Raw genomic sequence first — 22,932 nt, 5'->3', positions numbered from 1 at the left:
AGTAATGAACGCTGGGTAGCAAGGCCAAACCCAGTCACAGGAAATCCATATTGTGGATGTTTATATTTACTTCGTTAGGTCTAGTTCCTGCCAAGAACTCGGAAGTATAGGAAACTGGTACCAAGTGCAAGGTTTCAGAGCGTGAGCAGAAGGAATGCAGAATTCCTGTGTATTTTTGTTCCAAGTAATAGCAGTCTCTCCTCATTTGTAGTTCATTTCCCCTTGGGTCCTGCAATCATGGCCTCAGCTTCCTATTTTTGTTTTCCTTTGCAGCTTCTTTGAATTAGGTGCTTGAATAAAATGTGCATGGGTTTGTGTGTGCGCCCCGTGTTTGTGTACGGCTGAGCAATGTGACACTTAGTAACAGATAATTCTTTTGGATTTAAAGCTTGCAGTCCTGGGAGCCTGCCTTTGTCACGGTCCCAGAGGGAGCCCCTGTACCTGTGCCAGACTGGCAGCATCTACTCGGAAAATGCTCCTTCAGGTCAAACAGGAGGTATTGTGTTATCAAAACAGTAAAAACTTTGGTTTTGCTTCTCCATTAACACAAAGTAGAATAAATGGAAGTGTGTGTAATAATTAGCTTAATCTGGTAGTCTTTGGCTATGGAACTTATCCTTAGTTTTAAATGATAACATTAATGTATAAACTGGATTTTGTTTACATGACTTGGCACGATATTGCAGCCATGAAAAGTTGTTTGCCTGTGTTTTAGTTAATATTTCCTAAGTTCATATTTCTTTTGTCTATACGTGGCCCTAAAATTACTAGATATTAGAGGAAAAGGCACACATGCTTAAAATCACCAGTATGTGCAACACTGATTAGCCGAGAGATAAACATGAAGCTTATTAGAAAAGCTGCAAGGTACAGTGGAAGGAACCTTTGTGCCAGCCAGACCTAGGTTTGAATCTCAGCTCCATCATTTTCCAGCTTTGTGGCTTTGGACGCGTATGTTAAATGGAGGCTGATAACTAGTTTGGAGGGTTTTTGTGAAAAATAAAAAACGGTAGACATATAATGTTTAGCACAGGGCCATGCCTGGCATTTAATCAAATGATAGCTGCCATTATAATTAGGCTTTAACAACAAATACAGTATGGACCATAATTTTTAAAATGTTTTTATTGAAGATTTGGAATTTAGTCTTCAGAGTATATATGAAAGCAAACAGCTAAACATTAGCAATTCATCAGGAAAAGCGTAAGATTACAAAGATCAGAGTCAGCTGTGGGAGGTATCTGAAAGATGGTATTCATAATTGTTTTCAGTGGTATTTTCTGGCATGGCCCAAGGCAGAACTGAAATGCAGCCATTGGCATCCTCCCTTCTTCCTCGCTGGGCAGGACATACACAAGGCCCGTCTAGGATAATGAGGTCTAAGAGTAGGATTACCAGGGAACTGACAGGCACAAGAGAAACTCCTGGTAATCTAGTTCAGAGTGGGCAGCTACTGCAGAAGAGAATGGCATGTACTAATGTACTAATTAGATTAAGTGGATGCAATAGATCAAGGGCAGGCAGAAGACTCCTACTAGGCAGGGAGACTGCATTTGCTAATCTGACTCAGCATTCAGGCAAGAATTGTTCTGGTTTTGCCTCCAACACCTCTCAAACTTTCTTTCAAAACCAGTTGGAACTTCTGCAGAAGAGTAAAGAAGAAGCCTACATAATGGCAGATGCATTCAGAATTGCATTTGAGCAACAATTAATGAGGAAAAATGACCAGGCACTAAGATTGACACAAATGGATAAAATGTGTAAGAAAGCAACAAAAGGGACAAATTGGAAGCACCTTAAAGATGATGGTAAATATGAATTATAATGGTAATAATCAGGTGTAATTTCAGTTGTTTTTGGTTATAATCATAGTTAAGCACAGTTAATATGGTGAATATAATTGAAATTTCACATATAGTTAGGATTTATCTAAAAATGTAACAACTATGGGAAAAAAGGAGTCACTGGGTGTTACTTACGCAGATGAAACCATAAAATAACAGGATAATCTCTTTTTTAGTAGAGATTTTTAGTGGAAAAAATTTATAATAAGAGCACTAGAACCCAACAGTGGAACCCAACATTAAATTTATCTATCTAATTAAACTTTATTGAAATGTGTGACTTTGGAAGGAGACATTGAGCAGTAGAGGAATAATCTTAAATTGGACAAATTAATAAAATATTCTTATAAAAAGTGAAACAGAAGTTAAGGTTTAGGTTTTGGTTCACAAGCCTATCAAAAGTTCATGGCCATTTTGGAGTCATTATGGTATTAGTGTAAACAAAATATATAAAAATGGCATGAGAGAATAAATTGCCATTGAAGTATGTAGACTGTCCAATGTAAACAAAGTAGCTGTTGTTTTTTAGAAATTTTAGTTCCTCTAAATGGTCAATCTCAATTTTCATTTGTATTATTCAGTAGGCTTCATATGGCTTCAATTTAAAATTCCAATTTGAAACCATTTATCAGTCAAGAAAGATTAAAGTGAAGTTTATTAAGAAGTGTAAATTTTTAGTATTCAAATTCTGACATGACCCTGTTTCTAAATCTTTTTTAATTTGACAAAATCTATAATCCTAGTTCCAGTATCTCTCATTTTCAGATGAATTTAGGACCAGTAAGAATCTTATAGTATTAAAAATGAAACTTTTAATAGTAGATACCTAATTTTGTTTGAAATATCTCCTTTCAAACAGTGCATATTAGCATTAGTATATGGGTCAAGTGTTGTGAATTTTAGCTTCATTAACTAAACTTTACCCATCTCTTTGCTGAAGTGTTAAGAAACAGCTTATAGGGATAATAAAAATAGAAGTAAACAAGAACTGTGAAAGCAGATTATAAAAGCTATGTATTTATTTTTTATTTTTTTTATTTTTATTTTTTTTAAATATTTATTTATTTATTTATTTATGGCTGTGTTGGGTCTTCGTTTCTGTGCGAGGGCTTTCTCTAGTTGTGGCAAGCGGGGGCCACTCTTCATCGCGGTGCGCGGGCCTCTCACTATCGTGGCCTCTCTTGTTGCGGAGCACAGGCTCCAGATGCGCAGGCTCAGTAATTGTGGCTCACGGGCCTAGTTGCTCCGCGGCATGTGGGATCCTCCCAGACCAGGGCTCGAACCCGTGTCCCCTGCACCGGCAGGTGGACTCTCAACCACTGCGCCACCAGGGAAGCCCAAAAGCTATGTATTTAGAGTCAGGTGGAAGTCAGGGCAAAAGGGGGGAAATAATGTTCCTCAACTCTTGTTCGTTCTTAATCAGGCATTCCACATTGTACTGAAATTAACTTCTAAAGGTGTTTTCTGATATGAGATTTACAGAGGCCAGTGAGCAAATATAATGGCTAAGTCCTCAACAGTCACTTATAATAAATAAAAAATTAGTATTTACGTGGCTGTTTTCTATAATAATTCCTTGATAAAAGATAAAGGTATAACCTTAATGTCAAGGTAAGTGATTTGCCAGGGGAATAAGCTAACATAGTCCAATGTACTTAGCCTTTGAGGAATTGGTGGAAAACATTAAGAATATCTAGTTCTACCGTGAACAATAAATGTGTAGGTGATCTTCCTCAAGCACCTCTTCTTTCAGTGAGGCCCTTGATAGGAGCTGGATTGCAAAATTTTCAAAGGTATACTCTTAGAGGGCAGCCTAGGTGTTTTGTGTTAACTGAAGTCAAATCCCTTTGAAAATCTGATTTTGTTTTGATGGAAGGTAGAGAGAAGAGTAGGGAGAAAGAAGCGGTAGATTTCATATTCAGTTCAGCACTTGTACTCACTTTATATTCCAGAATTCCTGCCTTTCTTAGCTTTTTCCAGAATTCAGGAACTTTTCCATAGAAAATATGATTTGAGAGGTACAGCTCCCAATCTTTGCTTTCCGTTAAGGTACCGAGAGAGACTGGAAGCAGAATTTAAAATAACTAGTTCATCTCTGAAAAGCCTTTACAAGTCCATAAAAGGTTTAGTAGCTCTTTGTGAGTTTCTTAGTGACAAGACTTTGATTCATTTTAATATACTTCAGTAATCTGGTACAAGATGATTGTTACAGGTCATTTTCTTATCTGTGGTTAACACTATGTTAACTTTTCTTCTTGACATGGCTGCTTAGACAAGTTCCGAGAGAGAGCGTGTAAGCATGTTTGTTTTAGCTTGAAAATAGAGACAGATTTATCCACTCTCAGAACTGGCGAGCTGGTCAGCTTGTCTGGCTTTTCCCCTTGGCCACAGCTGCTATTGAAGAAGGTCAGGTGTGCGGCCCAGTCACTGGGGTTTATCAGGATTGGGTGGAAAGGGAATTGTCCCTTTAGACTTTATCTGATCATTAGACTATTTGCAGAGCATTCTAAAAACATTCTTGAAACTTTCTTTGTATAAATCTATACATTTTGTTATTTTCTGTTACAAATTGCATCCTTTCTATGGATGAAGAAGAGTATCAGTGTACATACTGCAGGATGTGGACCTTTAAGCGTTATGTCAGTAGCTGGGCTAGGTGCTTTCACAACTGTTTTGTTTTTTTTTAATTGTGATAAAATATGCATAAAACTTACCATTCTTTTTTCTTTTAAGTAGGTACATTTTTTTTTAACATCTTTATTGGAGTATATTGCTTTACAATGGTGTGTTAGTTTCTGCTTTATAACAAAGTGAATCAGCTACACATATACATATATCCCCATATCCCCTCCCTCTTGTGTCTCCCTCCCACCCTCCCTATCCCACCCCTCTAGGTGGTCACAAAGCACCGAGCTGATCTCCCTGTGCTATGCAGCTGCTTCCCACTAGCTGTCTATTTTACATTTGGTAGTGTGTATATGTCCACGCCACTCTCTCACTTCGTCCCAGCTTACCCTTCCCCTCCCCGTGTCCTCAAGTCCATTCTCTACGTCTGCGTCTTTATTCCTGTCCTGCCCCTAGGGTTCTTTAGAACCATTTTAACCATTTTTAAGCGGCAAGAAGTCCAGTCACATTGTTGTATAATCACCACCACCATCCATCTCCAGAACTTTTTCATCTTCCCAAACAAACTCCGTACCCCCATTCAATACTAAGTGCCCACTCCCTTCCCCCAGCCCGTGCTCTATTGTTTAATGGCACAGCAACCCAACAGTAGAGCATAGGTACTATTATTCTCCTTCTGGAAGTGAGGACATGCAGCTCAGAGAACTTGTCCAGCATGATACCATTAGCAAGTGGTTAATGGGGATTCAAGTCCAGGTCTTTCTGGCTCTAAAGCAGAGTTTGCATGGTTCAGAGGCCACCTGTCTGCAGACATGTTTTGTTGGGAGTGAATAGTGTTCTCAAATATTGTGGGCAGGTGGCTCACCTTCACACTGGGAGATTTCACATGCAAATGTGGATTGCTGGCTCCTTTGGAAGACTGAGATTATCAGGTAGCACAGGCTGCATTCTCCCATGGGCAGCTGCTGAGCAATGAGAGTGGCAGGGCGCTGCTCTGGGTTCTCACACTGTGGCCTCTCACCTGCGTTTGCCATCCTGGCTCTAAAGTCTGCTTTCCCACTGCACTGTGCTGCCTGACTCACTCGTGCTAGAGGTCACCTGAAGAGGACAAGGTCCTGACTGATTTAGGAATGAATTAGCCTTGGTTCACACTTACCTCTTTTTCTGGAAGTACTTCAGTGAGTGTCTTTTTGTGTCTCAGCTGGATTTTCATGTTCCATTTTAGGGTTACCATCACAAAGGAGTAAGAAGACCTTAGGGCAGAAACTGTTGGGTATGCTCCCTTTGGAAAACAGTTCTAAGAGTACTGATGACCAGCATGATCCTCAGGAAGTCTTTAAGATGCTAATAGATTTGGTTAGTATCTTTGCTTTTTGTTAGAGGCTGTGGATGAGCTTATCTTTTTCCTTCCTATTAATTCAACTCTTTATCGCTCTATACTTGACTTTTATGCTCTGTTCCCATTTCAGGTACCATTTTCCAGAATTATGATCTTCATCTCCTTAAACACCCCACACATGCTTCCCACTTCTCCCATCCGTGTTCTTCCTGTGCAGCTTTAAAGCTCCACCTCTGAAAAGAGGACGCTCCCTGAAATTAAGTCCAGGCATCTCCGTCATCTGCAGTTACATATACAGTTCATGACAAGACTTATATATTCAGGAATTTTTAAAGTGTTCAGGGAACTTCCTCATGCATTCTATCCTTTAATCATTACCACAACCCTGAAATCGGTCCTGTTATCCTCAATTTCATAGATGACTATACAAAGAAACTCATGTTATATGAACATACTTATCTATAGAAGAGTATTAAAGTTTATTTGCATATAAAAATATAAAAACAATTTTTATATAAATAACTTCAACATTCTTTCACAGAGGTAAGTACATGTTGGTATTATATATACATATATACACATATACACACATACCATGTAAATATATACTTTCTTCTTTCTCCTCTCTCATCAGATGACTTAAAAAATTTTTCAACAGAAAGAACGCTGTTTTCTATTTTTCCTTTAAAAAAAAATCCTCAGTAACATGTAGCATTAATGCTTAGGAATCAGTGGACACCTAATTGATTTATTCATACTGACTGGCTTAGATTGGAGATTGAACATTTTCATGAAATACTTCTGACTATAGCTCTGTACTCTGTGATTTACTAACTGGTACGTTTTTAATTTCTGTGCATGCAGTTAAATGATAAAGAAGAAGCTTTGGCTCATCAAAGAAAAGTTAGTTACATGCTTGCTCGGGCTTTGGAAGACAAAGGCACCACCTCAAAAGAGAATAAAGGAAAAAATCCTATGAAAGACAATTCTCCATTAAAAAACCCCTGGCAGAAAACTTCAGAATTCCCTGTTTTACGTGATCCTGTACATTCAAGTGTTCAAATTTTTAATTCTGTGGGCTGCATTTGTTCAATTCAGCACTTTCAAACAGATCAAAACTACACAAGAACTCTTAAAAGATCCTATTCTTTGCCATCAAATATCATGTACTGAAGACAAACCAGCTGAAATTAGAACTGAGAGCTGTTTATATCAAGACTTTGAAAACAGACCGTGTAAATGTTGCTACATCTTCAGAAGTTGTATGTTTTCCGGGTATTTCTAAATTTGGGGAAGCAGCTTAAATAAATGTTCTCTACAAGAAATTTATTAGTATTCTGTGTTGACATATTTCATTTATAAATTACATTACTATATTTTTGAAATTTTCAGTATTTGCCAACATCTTAAAAACAAATAGTGATTTTGATAAGAAAATTAACTATTTAGATTGACTTAGAGAGATCTTTGGCTCAAGCAACAACAGGAGTGACTGAATATTAAGTTTTGGAATACATTTATCTGGTTTTGTGTTTTTCTGGATTTTTCATTTGCCATACAAAGTTTAAAAATAATTTCCTTCACTTCAATAAAAAAGTTATTATTGTGGGACTTCGGCAGCAATATATTCAAAGTCATTGCTAGTTACCTATTTCATAGCTTCCTTTTTGTCAGAGTGGTGACATTCTGTAGCCAGATCTATGCAGAATTCTGGCATTTAGGCCACTCTGAATTAACTTCTTGGTTTTGACGCTGAATTTTAGGCCATTTAAAATTATTTTCTCTTTCTAGAAATATTACATAGTAATAATCTTTAATACCTTTCGGGAATATTACTATATTAATAGCATCACAATGATATCAAAGGAAGTACATTACCTTGTCAGCAGTTATAAAACTTATCTAATCTCTAGTGAAATGATCTCTAGTGAAAAGAAATTACTACTTAATTAGATAGCTAACAGTAGGATAATAAGGTAACAATATAAACCATTTATAGTTGTGTTAAGGAACAGCACTGGTTGGCATTAATAATAAAAGCTGAAAAATTGGCAAATACATTTTGAAAAAAGGAATAATGAGGATCTACTGTTAACCAGATATTAAAATGTATTATCCTATCAACTATACTCCAATATAAAACAAAAATTAAATTAAAAAAAAATGTATTGTCCTGATGGTAATACAAAGCTACATTATTTAAAACAGTGTAACAGCAGGTCAATGAGAATCGGATAAAGACCATACACACCTAGTATATATAATAATTTAACATAAAAGGTAGGGAAAGGAAGGATCTGGGATTATTTAATAATACCAAAGTGGGAAGTGTAAAAAAAATCAAATTACAAAAACTAGAAAGAAGTATGTGTGTATATAAAACAAACTCAAATAAATTGATAAAATTTATATTCAAATTGATAAATGGACAAAGAATCTGAATCAGTCTCTTCAAGTAAAGGAAACAAAAGCAAAAATAAACAAATGGGACCTAATTAAACTTAAAAGCTTTTGCACAGCAAAGGAAACCAACAAAATGAAAAGACAACCTACTGAACAGGAGAAAATATTTGCAAATGATATGATAAAGGATTAATGTCCAACATACATAAACAGCTCATACAACTCAACATCAAAAAAACAAACAACCCAATTAAAAAATGGGCAGAAGTCTTGAAAAGATATTTTTCCAAAGAGGAAATGCAGATGGCCAACAGGCACATGAAAAGATGCTCAACATTGCTAATCATCAGGGAAATGCCAATCAAAACCACAATGAGACATCACCTCACACCTGTCAGAATGGTTGTCATCTAAAACACAAATAACAAATGTTGGTGAGGATGTGGAGAAAAGGGAACCCTTATACACTGTTGGTGGGAACGTAAACCGGTGCAGCCACTGTGGAAAACAGTATGAAGGTTTCTCAGAAAACTAAAACTAGAACTACCACATGACCCAAAAATTCCACTCCTGGGTATATATCCAAAAAAACCAAAATCATTGATTCATAAAGATACATGCACCTCAATGTTCACAGCAGCGTTATTCACAACTGCCAAGGTATGGAAGCAACCTAAGTGTCCATAAACAGATGATGGATAAAGATGTTGTATATATACATACAGTGGAATACTACTCAGTCATAACAAAGAACGAAATTTTGCCATTTGCAGCAACATGGATGGACTTGGAGGGCATTATGCTAAGTGAAATAAATCACAGAGACAAATACTGCATGATATCACTTATATGTAGAACCTAAAAAAATACAACAAACTAGTGAATTTAACAACAAAGTAGCAGACTCACAAATACAGAGAACAAACTAGTGGTTGCAGGGGGAGGGTTCATATAGGGGTGGGGAATGGGGCTACAAACTATAGGGTGTGAGATAGGCTCAAAGATGTATTGTACAACATGGGGAATACAGCTGATATTTTGTAATAACTAAATGGAAAATACCTTTAAAAATTGTATTAAAAAAAAACTGAACCAACAGTTCACAAAGGACGGATTATATATGATTAGCAACACAGTAGAAATCAAAGAAAAGTAAATTAGAATGAGATACCAAATTAGCAAAGACCCCAAACATTATGAATGCTAGAGATGATGAAGTGAAATAGATTCTTACATAAAGGTTAACATATGCATACATTTGGGATCTCACATTCAATTTTTTTGTGTATATACTCAGAAGTGAAGCTGCTGGATCATATGTTAATTCCATTTTAAATTTTCTGAGGAAACACCACAGTTTCCCACAGCTGCTGCACTGTTTTTATACATTCCCACCAATAGTTTACAAGGGTCCCAATTTCTCCACATGCTCACTAACACTTGTTATTTTCTGGGGTTTTTTTGGTAGTAGCCATCCTAATAGGTATAAGGTGGTAATCTCACTGTGGTTTTGACTTGCATTTCCCTAATGATTAGTGATGTTGGGCATCTTTTCATGGGCTTTTTGGGCCATTTCTATATCATCTTTGGTGAAATGTCTATTTTAAGTCCTTTGCCCATTTTTTATTTGGATTTTGTTGTTGTTGAGCTATAACAACATATATTCACATATTCTGGATATGAACCCCTTATCAGATACATGATTTGCAAATATTTTCTCTCATTCCATGGGTTGCCTTTTCATTCTATTGATTATGTTCCTTTGATGCACACAAGCTTTTAATTTTGATATAGTCCAAATGGTCTATTTTTTACTTTTGTTGCCTGTGCTTTTTGGGGTCATATCCAGGAAGTCCCTGCCAAATCTGATGTCACGAAGCTTTCCCTCTATGTTATTTTCTAAGAATTTTTACAGTTTTAGGCCTGGTGTTTAGGTCTTTGATATATTTTGGTTAGTTTCTGTATACAGTGTAAGGTAAGGGGCTTCTTCATTTTTAAGAACTACTGAACAGCTACTGGGGGTGTAAACTGATACAACTACTTTGGAGAAATATAGCAATATCAACACTAATTGAAAATACACACTATGACCTCACGATTACAATTCTAAGTATGTACATTAGAGAAACGCTTGCATGTGCATATAAACAATCCTTTTTAAATAACCTAAATGTCCATGTGACAGAATTCTAAAGATGGCCCTCTCATGATTCCTGTCCCGATTATTCAAGCACTAATCTAGGAACTGCTATGAAGGGATTTTTAAGATGTATAATTAAGCCCTTAGTAAGCTGACATCATTTATCAGGTGAGTCCTTAAAAAAAAAAAAAAAAAAAAAAAGGCAGAATTTTCTCTCTTGGCAGCAGATGAGGAAGCCAGACAGATTTGACACTGTTGCCGGTTTGCAGATGGAGAGTGACATGCAACAAGGCAAGTGGACTGCCTTAAGAAGCTAAGAGAGGCCCCTGGCCGACAACCAGCAAGGATAAGGAGGCATGTGCATTAAAATGGCATAAACTGTATGAACTCGGAAGCAGATTCTTCCCTAGAGCCTCAGAGAAGAGCCCAGAGTCCAACTGACACCTTGATATTGGCCTATGCAAAAAAAACACAGTTGAGCCATGAGAGGTAACTGACCTACAGGACGAGGAACTAAGTTTTAAAGTTTTGAGTAAGAATAAAAATGCTGTATGAGATGTACCGTCTACCACTGAAATTCTGAGACCCAAAACAGTACTGTATACTACTACATGCATTCTTATAAAATAGCAGTGTAAAATCATGGAAGGACACACTCATTTCCTGAGAGTCATTCTCTTTTGGGGAGGGTAAAAAGGAAAAAATAAAATGGAATGATGTATTAAAGGGAGCTCAATTTTATCTGTAATTTTTTTTTTTTCCTATTTAGTATATTAACATATGTTAAGTCAGGGTAGCAGGTATTTGGTATATTACTACTATCTTTCTATTTTTAAATAATACCCCCTTTACTACAAATCTGTAATGCTATATGGGCCAGATCACTAAAATAACTGATAGTTATTTTTATTAAGAGTTCCTTAAATGCATTTTCAACTCTACATTTCAGAGAATTAAACTTATCTTACTGTTGCACTCTAATCAGAAAAATCAGAATTAAGTTTGTTTTAAAATACATTTAATAAAATAACCCAGTTTTACATATTTTACATGTATAGAATATTTACAAATTTCTTTTAAAGCATTTAATTAATGTTTACTATTTTGCCTTTTTCACTATCTCCTTCAGTAGTATAATACTGTCCAGTGTTCTCTGTAACTAAAAAATTAGCTTCTTGGGTAATCCTCCTGGGGGGAAAAATGAGGTTGTTTACATTCAATCTTATAGCAATTTTAACCAGTCATTGCATTCCAACTACCTCTATTTTTACTCGCTTTGATTTTCCAATAGCACTAGTTAAACATTAAGCATACAGTGTACCAGTAGGAATTTATGAAAAGAGTAGGGTGCACATGGATAGTAGTACTTGTAACTCTGAGGTATACTCAGAAGTGCCCATGTCCTTTTAAAAAGCATGATGTAAGTATTCTCAATGGAAGTAAACATAGCTAAAACACTCCACTCCACTTTATCCAATTTAAATTTATACAAGTAAACAGCTCACAGTCTACATTTCTTAGCTTCCCTTCAGTCACTAGCTATATATTAGCTATCTGGAGTTTTCTGAATTCATTTCTTGTGAAAATGAGAGTTTTACCTTGTTCCAAGGCCTCTGTTCTCTTCCGTTTTGTTGCCATCGCTGGATTGGACTGCTCCTTTAAAGCATCCACTGGACAGTTTGGTCTTGGCAGCTGACATCCAGGTGTTGGCCCTGGCCGATTACTGAAATACTTAGTTTTCAATGCCTTTCAGAAGAAAAGATACCAGAGAAAGTAAGGTTTTAAGTGAATATCTGAACTGTGTTTAAGAAAAGCTAACCTCCAAAATTGTAAGGAGCATTAAAAATACTATGTGAATACACCCCCTCCCCAAGCAAACTTAATTTCAAGTATTTGGACATGCAGATTACTACAAATAAACATCTAGCAGCCTAAGATTGACTGATAATTCCATTACTATAAGAAAAAGACACTACCTTCAAATTTTTCCACAATTAAATAGCCTATACTAAGTACAAAATATCCTTAGTAAGATATTGTAAAATTCATCTCTCTACACATTACAGTCTCTGTAGTTCAAAACACAGAGACTTGCTTAAAAAGAACTTCCAAGTTTATTCGTCACATCTATATGTATTCAAATTCCAAATCACATAAATTCTTAAAAATAAAGCTTTTAAAAAGATGCGATAGGTTGGAAACAATGGATTAAAATCCAACAATCCACTACAAATTAATAGAAATTTTACTTGGAAGGACTTGCCCAAGGTTACTTCTATTTACTACCAGTCCAATGTTCTATAATATGATATTTTTACTTAGTTCCAAAATTCCAATAAAAACAGTTTTATTCTAGATGACAAAGTTGTCAAGTTCATACTTTATCTGCATCACAGTACTGTTCAATAGCCACAATAATTAAAGGTATTTCCTTTTGGATAATTCTCTTATGAACAAAAAGAAGTCATATAAATTTGTCAAGCATACCTCCCCCTACTTGCCAACATAATATTATTTGCAGTAATAATTTAGAGATTTCTTACTTCAGAAGAGTTGCATTTATAAAATATTACTTCCAAATCATAGCAGTTCCATAAGTAAATTAAACTAATTTTGAGCTACAAAGAGATCTAAGAAGAGTATCTCATTCCAACTTTTAGATATCTACAAGCCAAAACCCATTAAAGAAATTCATTCTATCAAAATACAACCCCAATAAGTCATCACAACTAGTATTTTTCTATATATTTTGAGTTTTACTATTAATGAAAACAACTTTCTAGATAATCTGACCTGGTCTCAAGTTTCTTATGATGGAGATGATATGCATATATGCATGAGTGAAAAGGTAAAAATGAGTTACTTGTTTGAAATTAGAAGAGTAATTCCAATGGTAAAATATCTAGTATATATGTATTAATGTGGCATGTACTGCTACAAAGAGAAGGCTTGTACAAGCAAATGCATTAAACAATGATTTGATAGTCTGCAATAAACTTAAGCGAAAAAAATCCACTTTGTATCCCTCATATATTGTACATTAATATGTTTTGTGAGATATGAAGATTTGTGACATTTCAATTGGTCTCTTCCTTTATGAAGGCAAATCATTGTATCGTGTTGCGTTTTTGCATTGCCTGTCCCTGCCCCAGTTTTGTGTGCTTGTTTTTAAAACAAAGAAAAGAAACCTTTTCAAATCTATAGGTCTTATATTTTTGTGTTGGATAACATTTCTCTCTTCTTTTATAAGAGCAGATATTCTTGGTCTTCCACATTTTTCTTGAGTTTGATTCTTATTTCCTTTAAATAACTCAGTTTCAGTGTTTTTCTGTTTAGAATACCTTTCAATCTCTTATAAGTATACAGTTGTATCAGACTATACCATTTTCTCCCTATTATCACTTTCTGACTGTGACAATGACCAGAATGCATATTTGAACTGCATTATATGGGGAAAAAACAAAACACTTTTGGCATTGATTTTAGTACAAAATTTTAGTTAATACATACGAGTTTAACTGAAATATACCAGTGCTGTAACAAATACAAAAACCTTTTTTTTCCTCTCTAGTGAACTATTTGAAAGCAAATTAATTATGAAATAGAAATGTATTTATATGTTTTTAAGCAAGAATAAACCCTCCTGTACTTGTGTGCATCATATAATTTAATACCAGTCTGAACAGTGCTTGTAGCTTAGGGAAAAAATAAAATTTGTTACTCCTTAAAACAAAACAGAAACATATCTTTTCAGTATCTAAAGAATGTTAGAAAATCTTAAGAAATTCTAAAGATATGCTAAAATACCTGTGTGGCTGTAATTCGAGTACACGGATTAAATAAGAATAAGCCTTGTATAAGATCTAGCAAGTCATCTCCTGCTGCAATGAAGATATGCTGTAACGGGATTCCAGGGAAACTCTTAAATGTCACGAAATCTGGAAGACTACACATGTCCTGTAAAAATATTTTTATAATTCAAACTTAAGTAAAGGATTGAAAGGCATGTAGATCTCAAATGAATAAATAAACTGTCATACGGATGATATGAGGACCTATGTAGAAAACCTCAAGAAATCTATTAAAAAACTCCTACAACTAGTGAGCAGACAAGGTTACAGGAAGGCAAACATAAAAAAATCAACAGTAGTTCTCCATACTAGCAAAGAACACGTGGACACTGAAATGAAGAACAATGCCATTTAGAATCACTCAAAAAGAATGATGGAATGCTCTGGTGAAAATCTAACTAAACATGTGTAGGACTCATATACTGAAAGCTATACAACACTGATGAAATAAATCAAAGCTCTAAATAAATGGTGAGACCTATCATGTTCGTGTATTGGAAGATTCAACACCATAAGGATGTCTATTCTCCTCAAATTGGTATACAGGTTTAATGCAATTCTTACCAAAATTCTGGCAAAATTATTATAGATATAGACAGGTTATTCTAAAATTCATATGGAAAGGAAAAAGAACTAAAATAGCTAAAACAACTTTGAAAAAGAACAGCAAGTGGGAGGAATCCGTCTACCTGATATCAAGACTTAATATACAGCTACTTACTTAAGACTGTGGTACTGGCAGAGGGAGAGGTATCATAAACAGCACCGTCCCCTCCAAAGACATTTTTAATCTCACACCTCATATAAAAATTAACTCAAAAAGGATCACAGACTTAAATGTTAAATGTAAAACTATGAAACTTACAGGAAAAAGAAAATCATCAGGAATATCTTTTTGTTAGGACAAGACTTCTTTGACTTGACATCAAAAGCATTATTCATAAAAAGAAAAACTGATAAAAACAGACTTGATCAAAATTAAAAACTTTTACTCTGGAAACACTGTGAAGAGGATGAAAAGACAAACTACAGTGTAAGAGAAAATTTGCAAACCACATATACAATCAAAGGACGAGTATCTCAAATATATAAAGTGCTCAATACTCAGCCGAAGTACAAACAATCCAATTAAAAAACAAGGAAAAGACATGAAGAGACATTTCATTAAAGCTATACAGATGACAAATAAGTACATGAAAAGATATTCAACACCATTCATTAGTCATTAGGGAAGAGAAAATCCCTCAGAATGCTTAAAGTAAAAAAGTGACAACACCAAATTCTAGAGAGGATGCAGAGAAAATGGATTACTCATATATTGCTGGTGAGAACAGAAAATGGTACAGCCCCTTTGGAAAGCAGTTTGGCAGTTTCTTAAGCTAAATGTGCAACCCATGACTCAGCAACTGCACTCCTGGTCATCTGTCCTGTAGAAATAAATGTTTATGCTTACACAAAAGCCTATATGTGCATTTTTTTTTTTTTTTTGGCCGTGCAGCTTGTGGGATGTTAGTTCCCCGACCAGGGATGGAACCTGGGCCCTCGGCAGTGAGAGTACAGAGTTCTAACCACTGGACCACCAGGGAATTCCCTTGTACATGCATGTTTATAATAGTTTTATTTGTAATAGCCCCAAACTGGAAACAATGCAGATATGCTTCAATGAGTGAACAGTTAAGACAAACTGTGGTACATTCATATCACTCATCAATAAAAAGGAATGACTTATTGATACACACAACAATCTGGATGAATCGCCAGAGAATTATGTTGAATGTGAAAAAAAATCAATCCCTAAAGCTTACATATTATATGACTCCATTTATAACATTCTTGAAATGACAAAGTTATAAAAATGGAGAACATATTAGTGATTACCAGAGGTTAAGGAAGGGGTAGGAGTGGAATGAAAGTGGGTATGACTGTAAAAGGGCTCTTTGTGGTGATGTCCTGTATATTAACTGTATCAATGTCAGCATGCTGGTTGTGATTTTTATCCTAACTTTGCAAGATGTTACCACTGTGGGAAGCTGGGTAAAGGGTGCAAGGGATATATCTGTATTATTTCCTTCTGCATGTAAATCAAAATAAGAATTTTTTAAAATCCACGGAAAACATCAGTAAGCAACTATTATTTAGAAAATCATGTCAAATAGTACAGAATAAATATTATGAACATGGCTCTGGAGTCACTAAGACCCAGACTGCAGTCCTAGCTCTGACACTGGGTAGCTTCAGGCAAGTTACTTAATCTCACTAAACCTCAGTTGTCTCATCTGTAAAATGGGAATACAGTACCTACCTTAATAGGATTGCTGGGAGAATTAAATATAATTTATGAAACCCTACCATTAATGGCATACAGTAAGTGTTCAATAAATGAAAGCTATGAGAGCATGTTTCACAATTAGAACATACAGCCAACTTTCAGTTAGAAAGTTGAGGAAGTAACAGCACAAAATAAACTCCTTAATTTCAGTTTCAGATAATTTCATTACAGTTTTAACCAGACGATAAAGAGACTGATCAAAATTTCTCTTTTCTAGTATTTATTTTCCCCCCAGAAGATGAGGCTATAACAGAAAGGAAAATAAAAAGGTCTTCAATTATAATTTAAGAATGAACAAATGGGGACTTCCCTGGTGGTGCAGTGGTTAAGAATCCGCCTGCCAATGCAGGGGACGTGGGTTCAATCCCTGGTCCAGGAAGACCTCACATACCGCAGAGCAACTAAGCCTGCGAGCCACAACTACTGAAGCCCATGCGCCTAGAGCCTGTGCTCCATAAGAGAAGCCACCGCAATGAGAAGCCCGCGCACCGCAACGAAGAGTAGCCCCCACTCGCCACAACTAGAGAAAGCCCGCGCACAGCAATGAAGACCCAACACAGCCATACATACATACATACATAAATAAATAAGAAAAAAGAATGAACAAGTGAGAATTTCACTGAACTGTAATATATAAAATTTAGCAATTTATATTGTTTTAAATTTTATCACAGATTTAGTATTTCTTTTTCATAGACACGTAATGGTTTAAAAATAAATAATAGGGAGATCCCTGGTGGCTTAGTGGTTAGGATTCTGGGCTTCCACTGCTGTGGCCCAGGTTCAATCCCTGGTTGGGGAGTTGAGATCCCGCAAGCCATGCAGCATGGCCAACAACAACAACAAAATTATAATACTAAAAAATCTTTATTGTGTTAGCGAAAATTCAATAAATACACCCAAATCCATCAAGATATTGATAAACTAACATGGAACATCCATAAAATTAAATATTATATGGCTTAAAAAGGAAAACGTCAATAATATTAAGTAAAAAGCAAGTTGGTTGCAAAAAAAATTTGTATGGTGTGATCCCATTTTTGCTAAAGAACAAAAGAAAAAGCAACTCTATATGTCTATATGTGCGTATGTGTTTGTGTGTGCATCCTCATAGCAAGGCTTTACAACAAAATAAGAGTGATTAACCCTGGAATGGGAATTACTGGGATGGGGGAGGGCTATAAGTATACAGAAGGCTGGATGGTATATCATAATTTTAACTTTTACTTTGTATAACTTTTGCAATGAGTATATATTACTAATAAATTAAGACAATTAGTACATTTCTTTAAGTAATATTCACGTTATACACTATACAGAATTCTAACTAAATTTCAAAGAACATGTATGAAGGCTTACAGGCCACTGTTCTTCAGTTGGTGTGCCCAAAGTTTCAAATATTCTTGTTAGTTGATCAAGGTCTGAATCTCCTGGCAAAAAAGGAACCTGAAAGAAAGTGAGAGGCAGCCACTTCAAGATGGTTTTTGATAGCTGTTACACAAATAATACTATAAATTTAATTTAATAAGAAACACTAAACAAAAATTTAGTCTGAGGCATACTGGATACGGCATTAGATCCTGCCATTGCTATCCAAGTAAAGAGTACCACACTGTCCATGTGATTCACACCTCACATCTTTAATAAACACTTACCATGTAAGAGGCACTGTACTAAGCCCTAGGCATTTAAACAAGGGAACAAGACAGTCCCTGCTCTCCCCTGGGGTAGACATGGTGAACAACGATGATACCAGTAAAGTGGCATTTACAAGATGATGTGTTCAGTGAGAGCACAGGATAGGATCCTAGCCCATATGGGAACATCACCTAACCCACTCTGTGGACAGGTGAGGGAAGGCTTCCTACAGGAAGTGGCCATGAAAGTTGACAGATAAAGATGAGAGTTGCCGGAAGAAAAGTCTAAGATGGAAGAAGAAAACTATCCTAACAAAAGGGCAGGTGCAAAGGCTGGGAGGCAAGAGAACACATCTCTATTCCAATATTATTTAAACAATCTCTTGGCAAATTCTTTCTTTGAAGAGGTATACTGGCCAACTTTTTTTTTTTTTTTAAAGGAACTCCTTTATTTATTTATTTATTTATTTATTTATTTTTGGCTGTGTTGGGTCTTCGTTTCTGTGCGAGGGCTTTCTCTAGTTGCGGCAAGCGGGGGCCACTCTTCATCGCGGTGCGCGGGCCTCTCACTATCGTGGCCTCTCTTGTTGCGGAGCACAGGCTCCAGATGCGCAGGCTCAGTAATTGTGGCTCACGGGCCCAGTTGCCCCGCAGCATGTGGGATCTTAGTTCCCCTGACCAGGGATCGAACCCACGTCCCCTGCACTGGAAAGCGGATTCTTAACTACTGGACCACCAGGGAAGTCCCCATAAATCTTTTTAGACATGTTCACATTTTCTTCTTATACCTCAAAGGATTTTCTGCTACTTTGCAAACCACCAACGTAAATTGTACTATGAGATCTGAAGACAGGGACACTCATCATCATAGCCTGAGTTTTGTGAGCAAGCTTGCAATTCAACCAGATTTTAAGGACGGCTGTTTTTGTCCGATGTAAGAAATTTAAATTAAAATGAGCTGCCTCATGTGTGGACTTTGGATCCCTCACAATGTGTTCTGTTGTCTTCCAATGTTGCTTTTGAGAAGTCTGATGCCATCTTTTCCCTAATCCTTTATTTCGGCTTCCGTGTAAGCTTTTCATGTCTTGTCTCTCTGTGGAAATAAAGGCTTTTAATTAAGGATCCCCTGGTATCCTGCAGTTTCACAACGTGTCTGGGCACGGGCGGCCTTCACTCATCGTGCACAATCTTTATGGCACCTCCCACCTATTCACACCCATCAGTGCTGCGCTATTTTCTTATGAATGTCCTACCCTCGATTTTCTTTCTTCTCCTTTGCTATATTCTGAGATCACTCCTGGATCAATCTCCTAATTTTCTTATCTTTTCCCTACTACAGTCCATCTCTTTTATCTTTTGGTTCTATTTAATGAAAGAGTTCTTTAGCTTACTTTTCTAGTATTTTTGTTTGCTTTTAGTTATCCTATTTGAAAAATTTCAAGTATATTCTTTGATTGTTCCTTTAGTAAAAGAGCATCATGTTCTTGTTTTATGTATGCAGTATATGCTCTCAGTTCTCTGAAGATTTGGTGTGGGTGGGGAGGCGAGGATGAATTTTCTTCTGCTACCTGATAGTTTCTATTTTTTCCAAGTTTCTTTTTTAGTTTGTTTCAGTTTGTCATTCATGTTGGACACTTTCATCAAATATCTGATGATCCTTGCCAATTATCTGGTGATCCTTACATGTTGGAAGCAGTCATTAAATACCTGAAAATCCTTGATAATTATCTGATCACTGGCTAACCATTCATATTTAAAGGTAAAGTACTAAAAAAGCTGATTCAAAGCATTCTATCTATGAAAAGAGCTTGTTAACTCATGGCCTTTATCTAGAAAGATTGGACAGGTAGCTTAATGCCAGTTACCTATGGGTCTATTCTCTGGGACCGTTCAGTTCTTCCAGTGAAGGATCCTCTAATCTTTTACCTGAGTTAAAATGAGTTTTACACTGGCAGCCAGGGTTCTGGGAGCTGAACAGGGAAATAAGTTGGAGGTTTTACTGTTTAGTGTACAGACTTTCATGTAATCTGTGTGTTTTCACCCTGGCATCTCACCCCCATCCTCCACTGTGTCTAAGGATGCCCATGTCTAGAGATTCCTGTTTCAGTTTCTTTGGAGAATAAACCTTTCCCTGGTGGAGGAATAAGTCAGGGGGAAGTATAGCTGGGGGAAGGAAAGTAACCTGGTTGTGTTGGGGACCGTGGTATTAAGTGCTCAATATACAGGTTTTTCAACCAACCCTTCTGTTTTTAGTCCTGCACCTCATTATTGCCATCAATGATCATTGGTGCCTCTCACTGCTAAGCAACTCCAGGATTCTGTGTGAGAAACAAAATTTGCCTTCAGTTGGTATCCGTTTCTGAAGACTTTTAGCCTTCTTCATTTCTGGTTTCATATCCTCTGGCATAGTGTTATAGGCACCTCCTAATTTCAAACATTTATATTTGTTTCTTTTTAGAGATAATTTCTGAGGGGGGGAGATTTTTGCCTTGCCATCTTAAAAATCCTTAAGATATAATTATCACTTTATTTTAAAATGTCTTCATTGTATTAAGCATCAATGCAATGTTGACTAAAAAAATCCACTGTCGGGCTTCCCTGGTGGCGCAGTGGTTGAGAATCTGCCTGCTAATGCAGGAGACACGGGTTCGAGCCCTGGTCTGGGAAGATCCCACATGCCACGGAGCAGCTGGGCCCGTGAGCCACAGCTGCTGAGCCTGCGCGTCTGGAGCCTGTGCCCCGCAGCGGGAGGGGCCGCGATGGTGAGAGGCCCGCGCACCGCGATGAAGAGCGGTCCCCGCACCGCGATGAGGAGTGGCCCCCACTTGCCGCAACTAGAGAAAGCCCTCGCACGAACCGAAGACCCAGCACAGCCAAAAATAAAAAATAAATAAATAAAATAAATAAATTAAAAAAAATTGTATAAAATTGTTTAAAAAAAAAAAAAATCCACTGTCTGGGACTTCCCTGGTGGTCCAGTGGTAAAGAATCTGCCTTACAATGCAGGGGACGATGGTTCGATGCCTGGTCAGGGAACTAAGATCCCACATGCTGCAGGGAAACTAAGCCCGCGTGCCGCAACTACTGAGCTTGCATGCCTCAAGTAGAGAGCCCGCATGCAGCAAACTACAGAGTCCATGCACTCTGGAACCCATGTGCCACAACTACAGAGCCCACGTGCCCTGGAGCCTGTGCGCCACAACTAGAGAAGAGAAAACCCTCACGCCACAACTAGAGAGAAGCCTGCGCGCCACAATGAGAGATCCCACACGCCTCAACGAAGATCCTGCATGCCGCAACTAAGACCCAATGCGGCCAAAAATAAATAAATTAAATAAATAATAAATAAATCTTTTTTTTTTTTATGATTTGGCCTCCCAGGTCCTAGTCAGTATTTTTATATTTATTTATTTATTTGTTTGTTTATTTTTGACTGCATTGGGTCTTCGTTGCTGCACACAGGCTTTCTCTAGTTGTGGTGGGCAGGGGCTACTTTTCGTTGCGGTGCGTGGGCCTCTCATTGCGGTGGCTTCTCTTGTTGTGGAGCATGGGCCCTAGGCGCATGGGCTCAGTAGTTGTGGCTTGCGGGCTCTAGAGCGCAGGCTCAGTAGTTGTGGTGCACTGGCTTAGCTGCTCTGCAGCACGTAGGATCTTCCCGGACCAGGGCTCAAACCCGTGTCCCCTGCATTGGCAGGCGGATTCTCAACCACTGTGCCACCAACTTTATTGTTCTTTTATCCTGTTCTATAACAGCTTCTTAGAGGACAACAGAATTTAATCAATACAATTGTGACTAAGCATATGAATGAAAACTTTTCAGTTTTAGGAAAAAGAGTCCAATTAATCCTAAAAGGAAGAGAAGTACTGAGTTCAACAGTACAGGAACACAAGAGGGACTCCTCTCTGGTTCTTTTCAGTATGACTTCTCTTTTAAAATTGTGTTGAGATTCATCTTTTTAAGAACAATGACATTGTAGAAATCTATTTTTTCTTTCTTATGTCTTCACAGAGAGGCAGGGATCACAAACCAAATATCAGAAAATCAGCAAGTTTTTTTATGCAATAGGCATGAACAATAACGTTCTTGAACATCTGATATCCTATAGCCTCTAACACCCATGTGCATCCAGAAGCCTATGCAAAAACTGATGGAAGCTCTGTTCTGAGCTGATACAGCCAAACTGAAGTACTGGAATGTCAGAGGGCTGAAGGTCAACCACAGGCCAAGCCATTAGCTCTGGAACTCACCATTTGGATGAAGTAAAAGTATGGCAGGCAGCTGCTGGTTGATCAAATCTTTGTATCACCACATCATCTCTAAGGAATGCTCTAATGCAGGCCAGTAGGATGCCCAGTGACCTTCCTATAAAGCATAAAGTGTCTCCCCCAAACTACTTCTTATTTACAAACTAAAGGGTTATCTTTGAAACTATCTAGACCAGATAGTGGCATTTGCTCAGTAGGTAATATCCAAGTTTAGATTTTCTATTAATCACTATGTCTCATAACATGATTAAGGAAAAAGAACATAAACAGATCATAAATTAAAAAGTAGATTTGTGTTATTTAGTGACATAATACTCCACTAGTATAAATATTTCTCAATTCCTTTTCAGAGGTCAGAATGCAGACCAATTTGTTTCTAAAATGTTTTAAACTATATAGACTACTTTGGTTGGATATAGGCTTACTTATTATTGCTCCTGTTTTCTAGTTATTAAACCTTTTATAAAATTTATATAGAAAAAAACAACACTTTAAAAA

General features: G+C 36.8%; 2 protein-coding genes across 8 annotated transcripts in view; one reads left to right on the top strand and one right to left on the bottom strand.

The window, feature by feature from the left end:
* Positions 1–7,133, top strand: part of CCDC125 (coiled-coil domain containing 125) — a 32,898-nt gene extending 25,765 nt beyond the window's left edge. For all 3 annotated transcript variants that reach the window (XM_007175982.3, XM_057540249.1, XM_057540248.1), the window contains 4 exons: positions 389–496; positions 1,634–1,808; positions 5,695–5,825; positions 6,673–7,133. In XM_007175982.3, the coding sequence (XP_007176044.2) occupies positions 389–496; positions 1,634–1,808; positions 5,695–5,825; positions 6,673–6,981 (723 nt within the window). In that variant the 3' untranslated portion in view covers positions 6,982–7,133. The remainder of the gene's footprint in view (positions 1–388; positions 497–1,633; positions 1,809–5,694; positions 5,826–6,672) is intronic.
* The window catches only part of CDK7 (cyclin dependent kinase 7), a 35,122-nt gene continuing 16,944 nt past the window's right edge, over positions 4,755–22,932 (bottom strand). For 2 of the 5 annotated variants that reach the window (XM_057540252.1, XM_057540250.1), the window contains 4 exons: positions 17,891–17,977; positions 14,159–14,308; positions 11,950–12,097; positions 7,117–8,621 (listed from right to left, as the gene is read on the bottom strand). In XM_057540252.1, the coding sequence (XP_057396235.1) occupies positions 8,551–8,621; positions 11,950–12,097; positions 14,159–14,308; positions 17,891–17,977 (456 nt within the window). In that variant the 3' untranslated portion in view covers positions 7,117–8,550. Of the gene's footprint in view, positions 6,060–7,116; positions 8,622–10,539; positions 11,540–11,949; positions 12,098–14,158; positions 14,309–17,890; positions 17,978–22,932 lie in introns of those variants that run through there. The other 3 variants (XM_007175985.2, XM_007175984.2, XM_057540251.1) reach the window with 2 other exon arrangements.

The sequence above is a fragment of the Balaenoptera acutorostrata genome, chromosome 2 (assembly GCF_949987535.1).
Source record: "Balaenoptera acutorostrata chromosome 2, mBalAcu1.1, whole genome shotgun sequence".
Classification (NCBI taxonomy): Eukaryota; Metazoa; Chordata; class Mammalia; order Artiodactyla; family Balaenopteridae; genus Balaenoptera; species Balaenoptera acutorostrata.
Note: the sequence above shows the minus strand (reverse complement) of the source record. Positions and strands in the feature narration are given on the sequence as shown.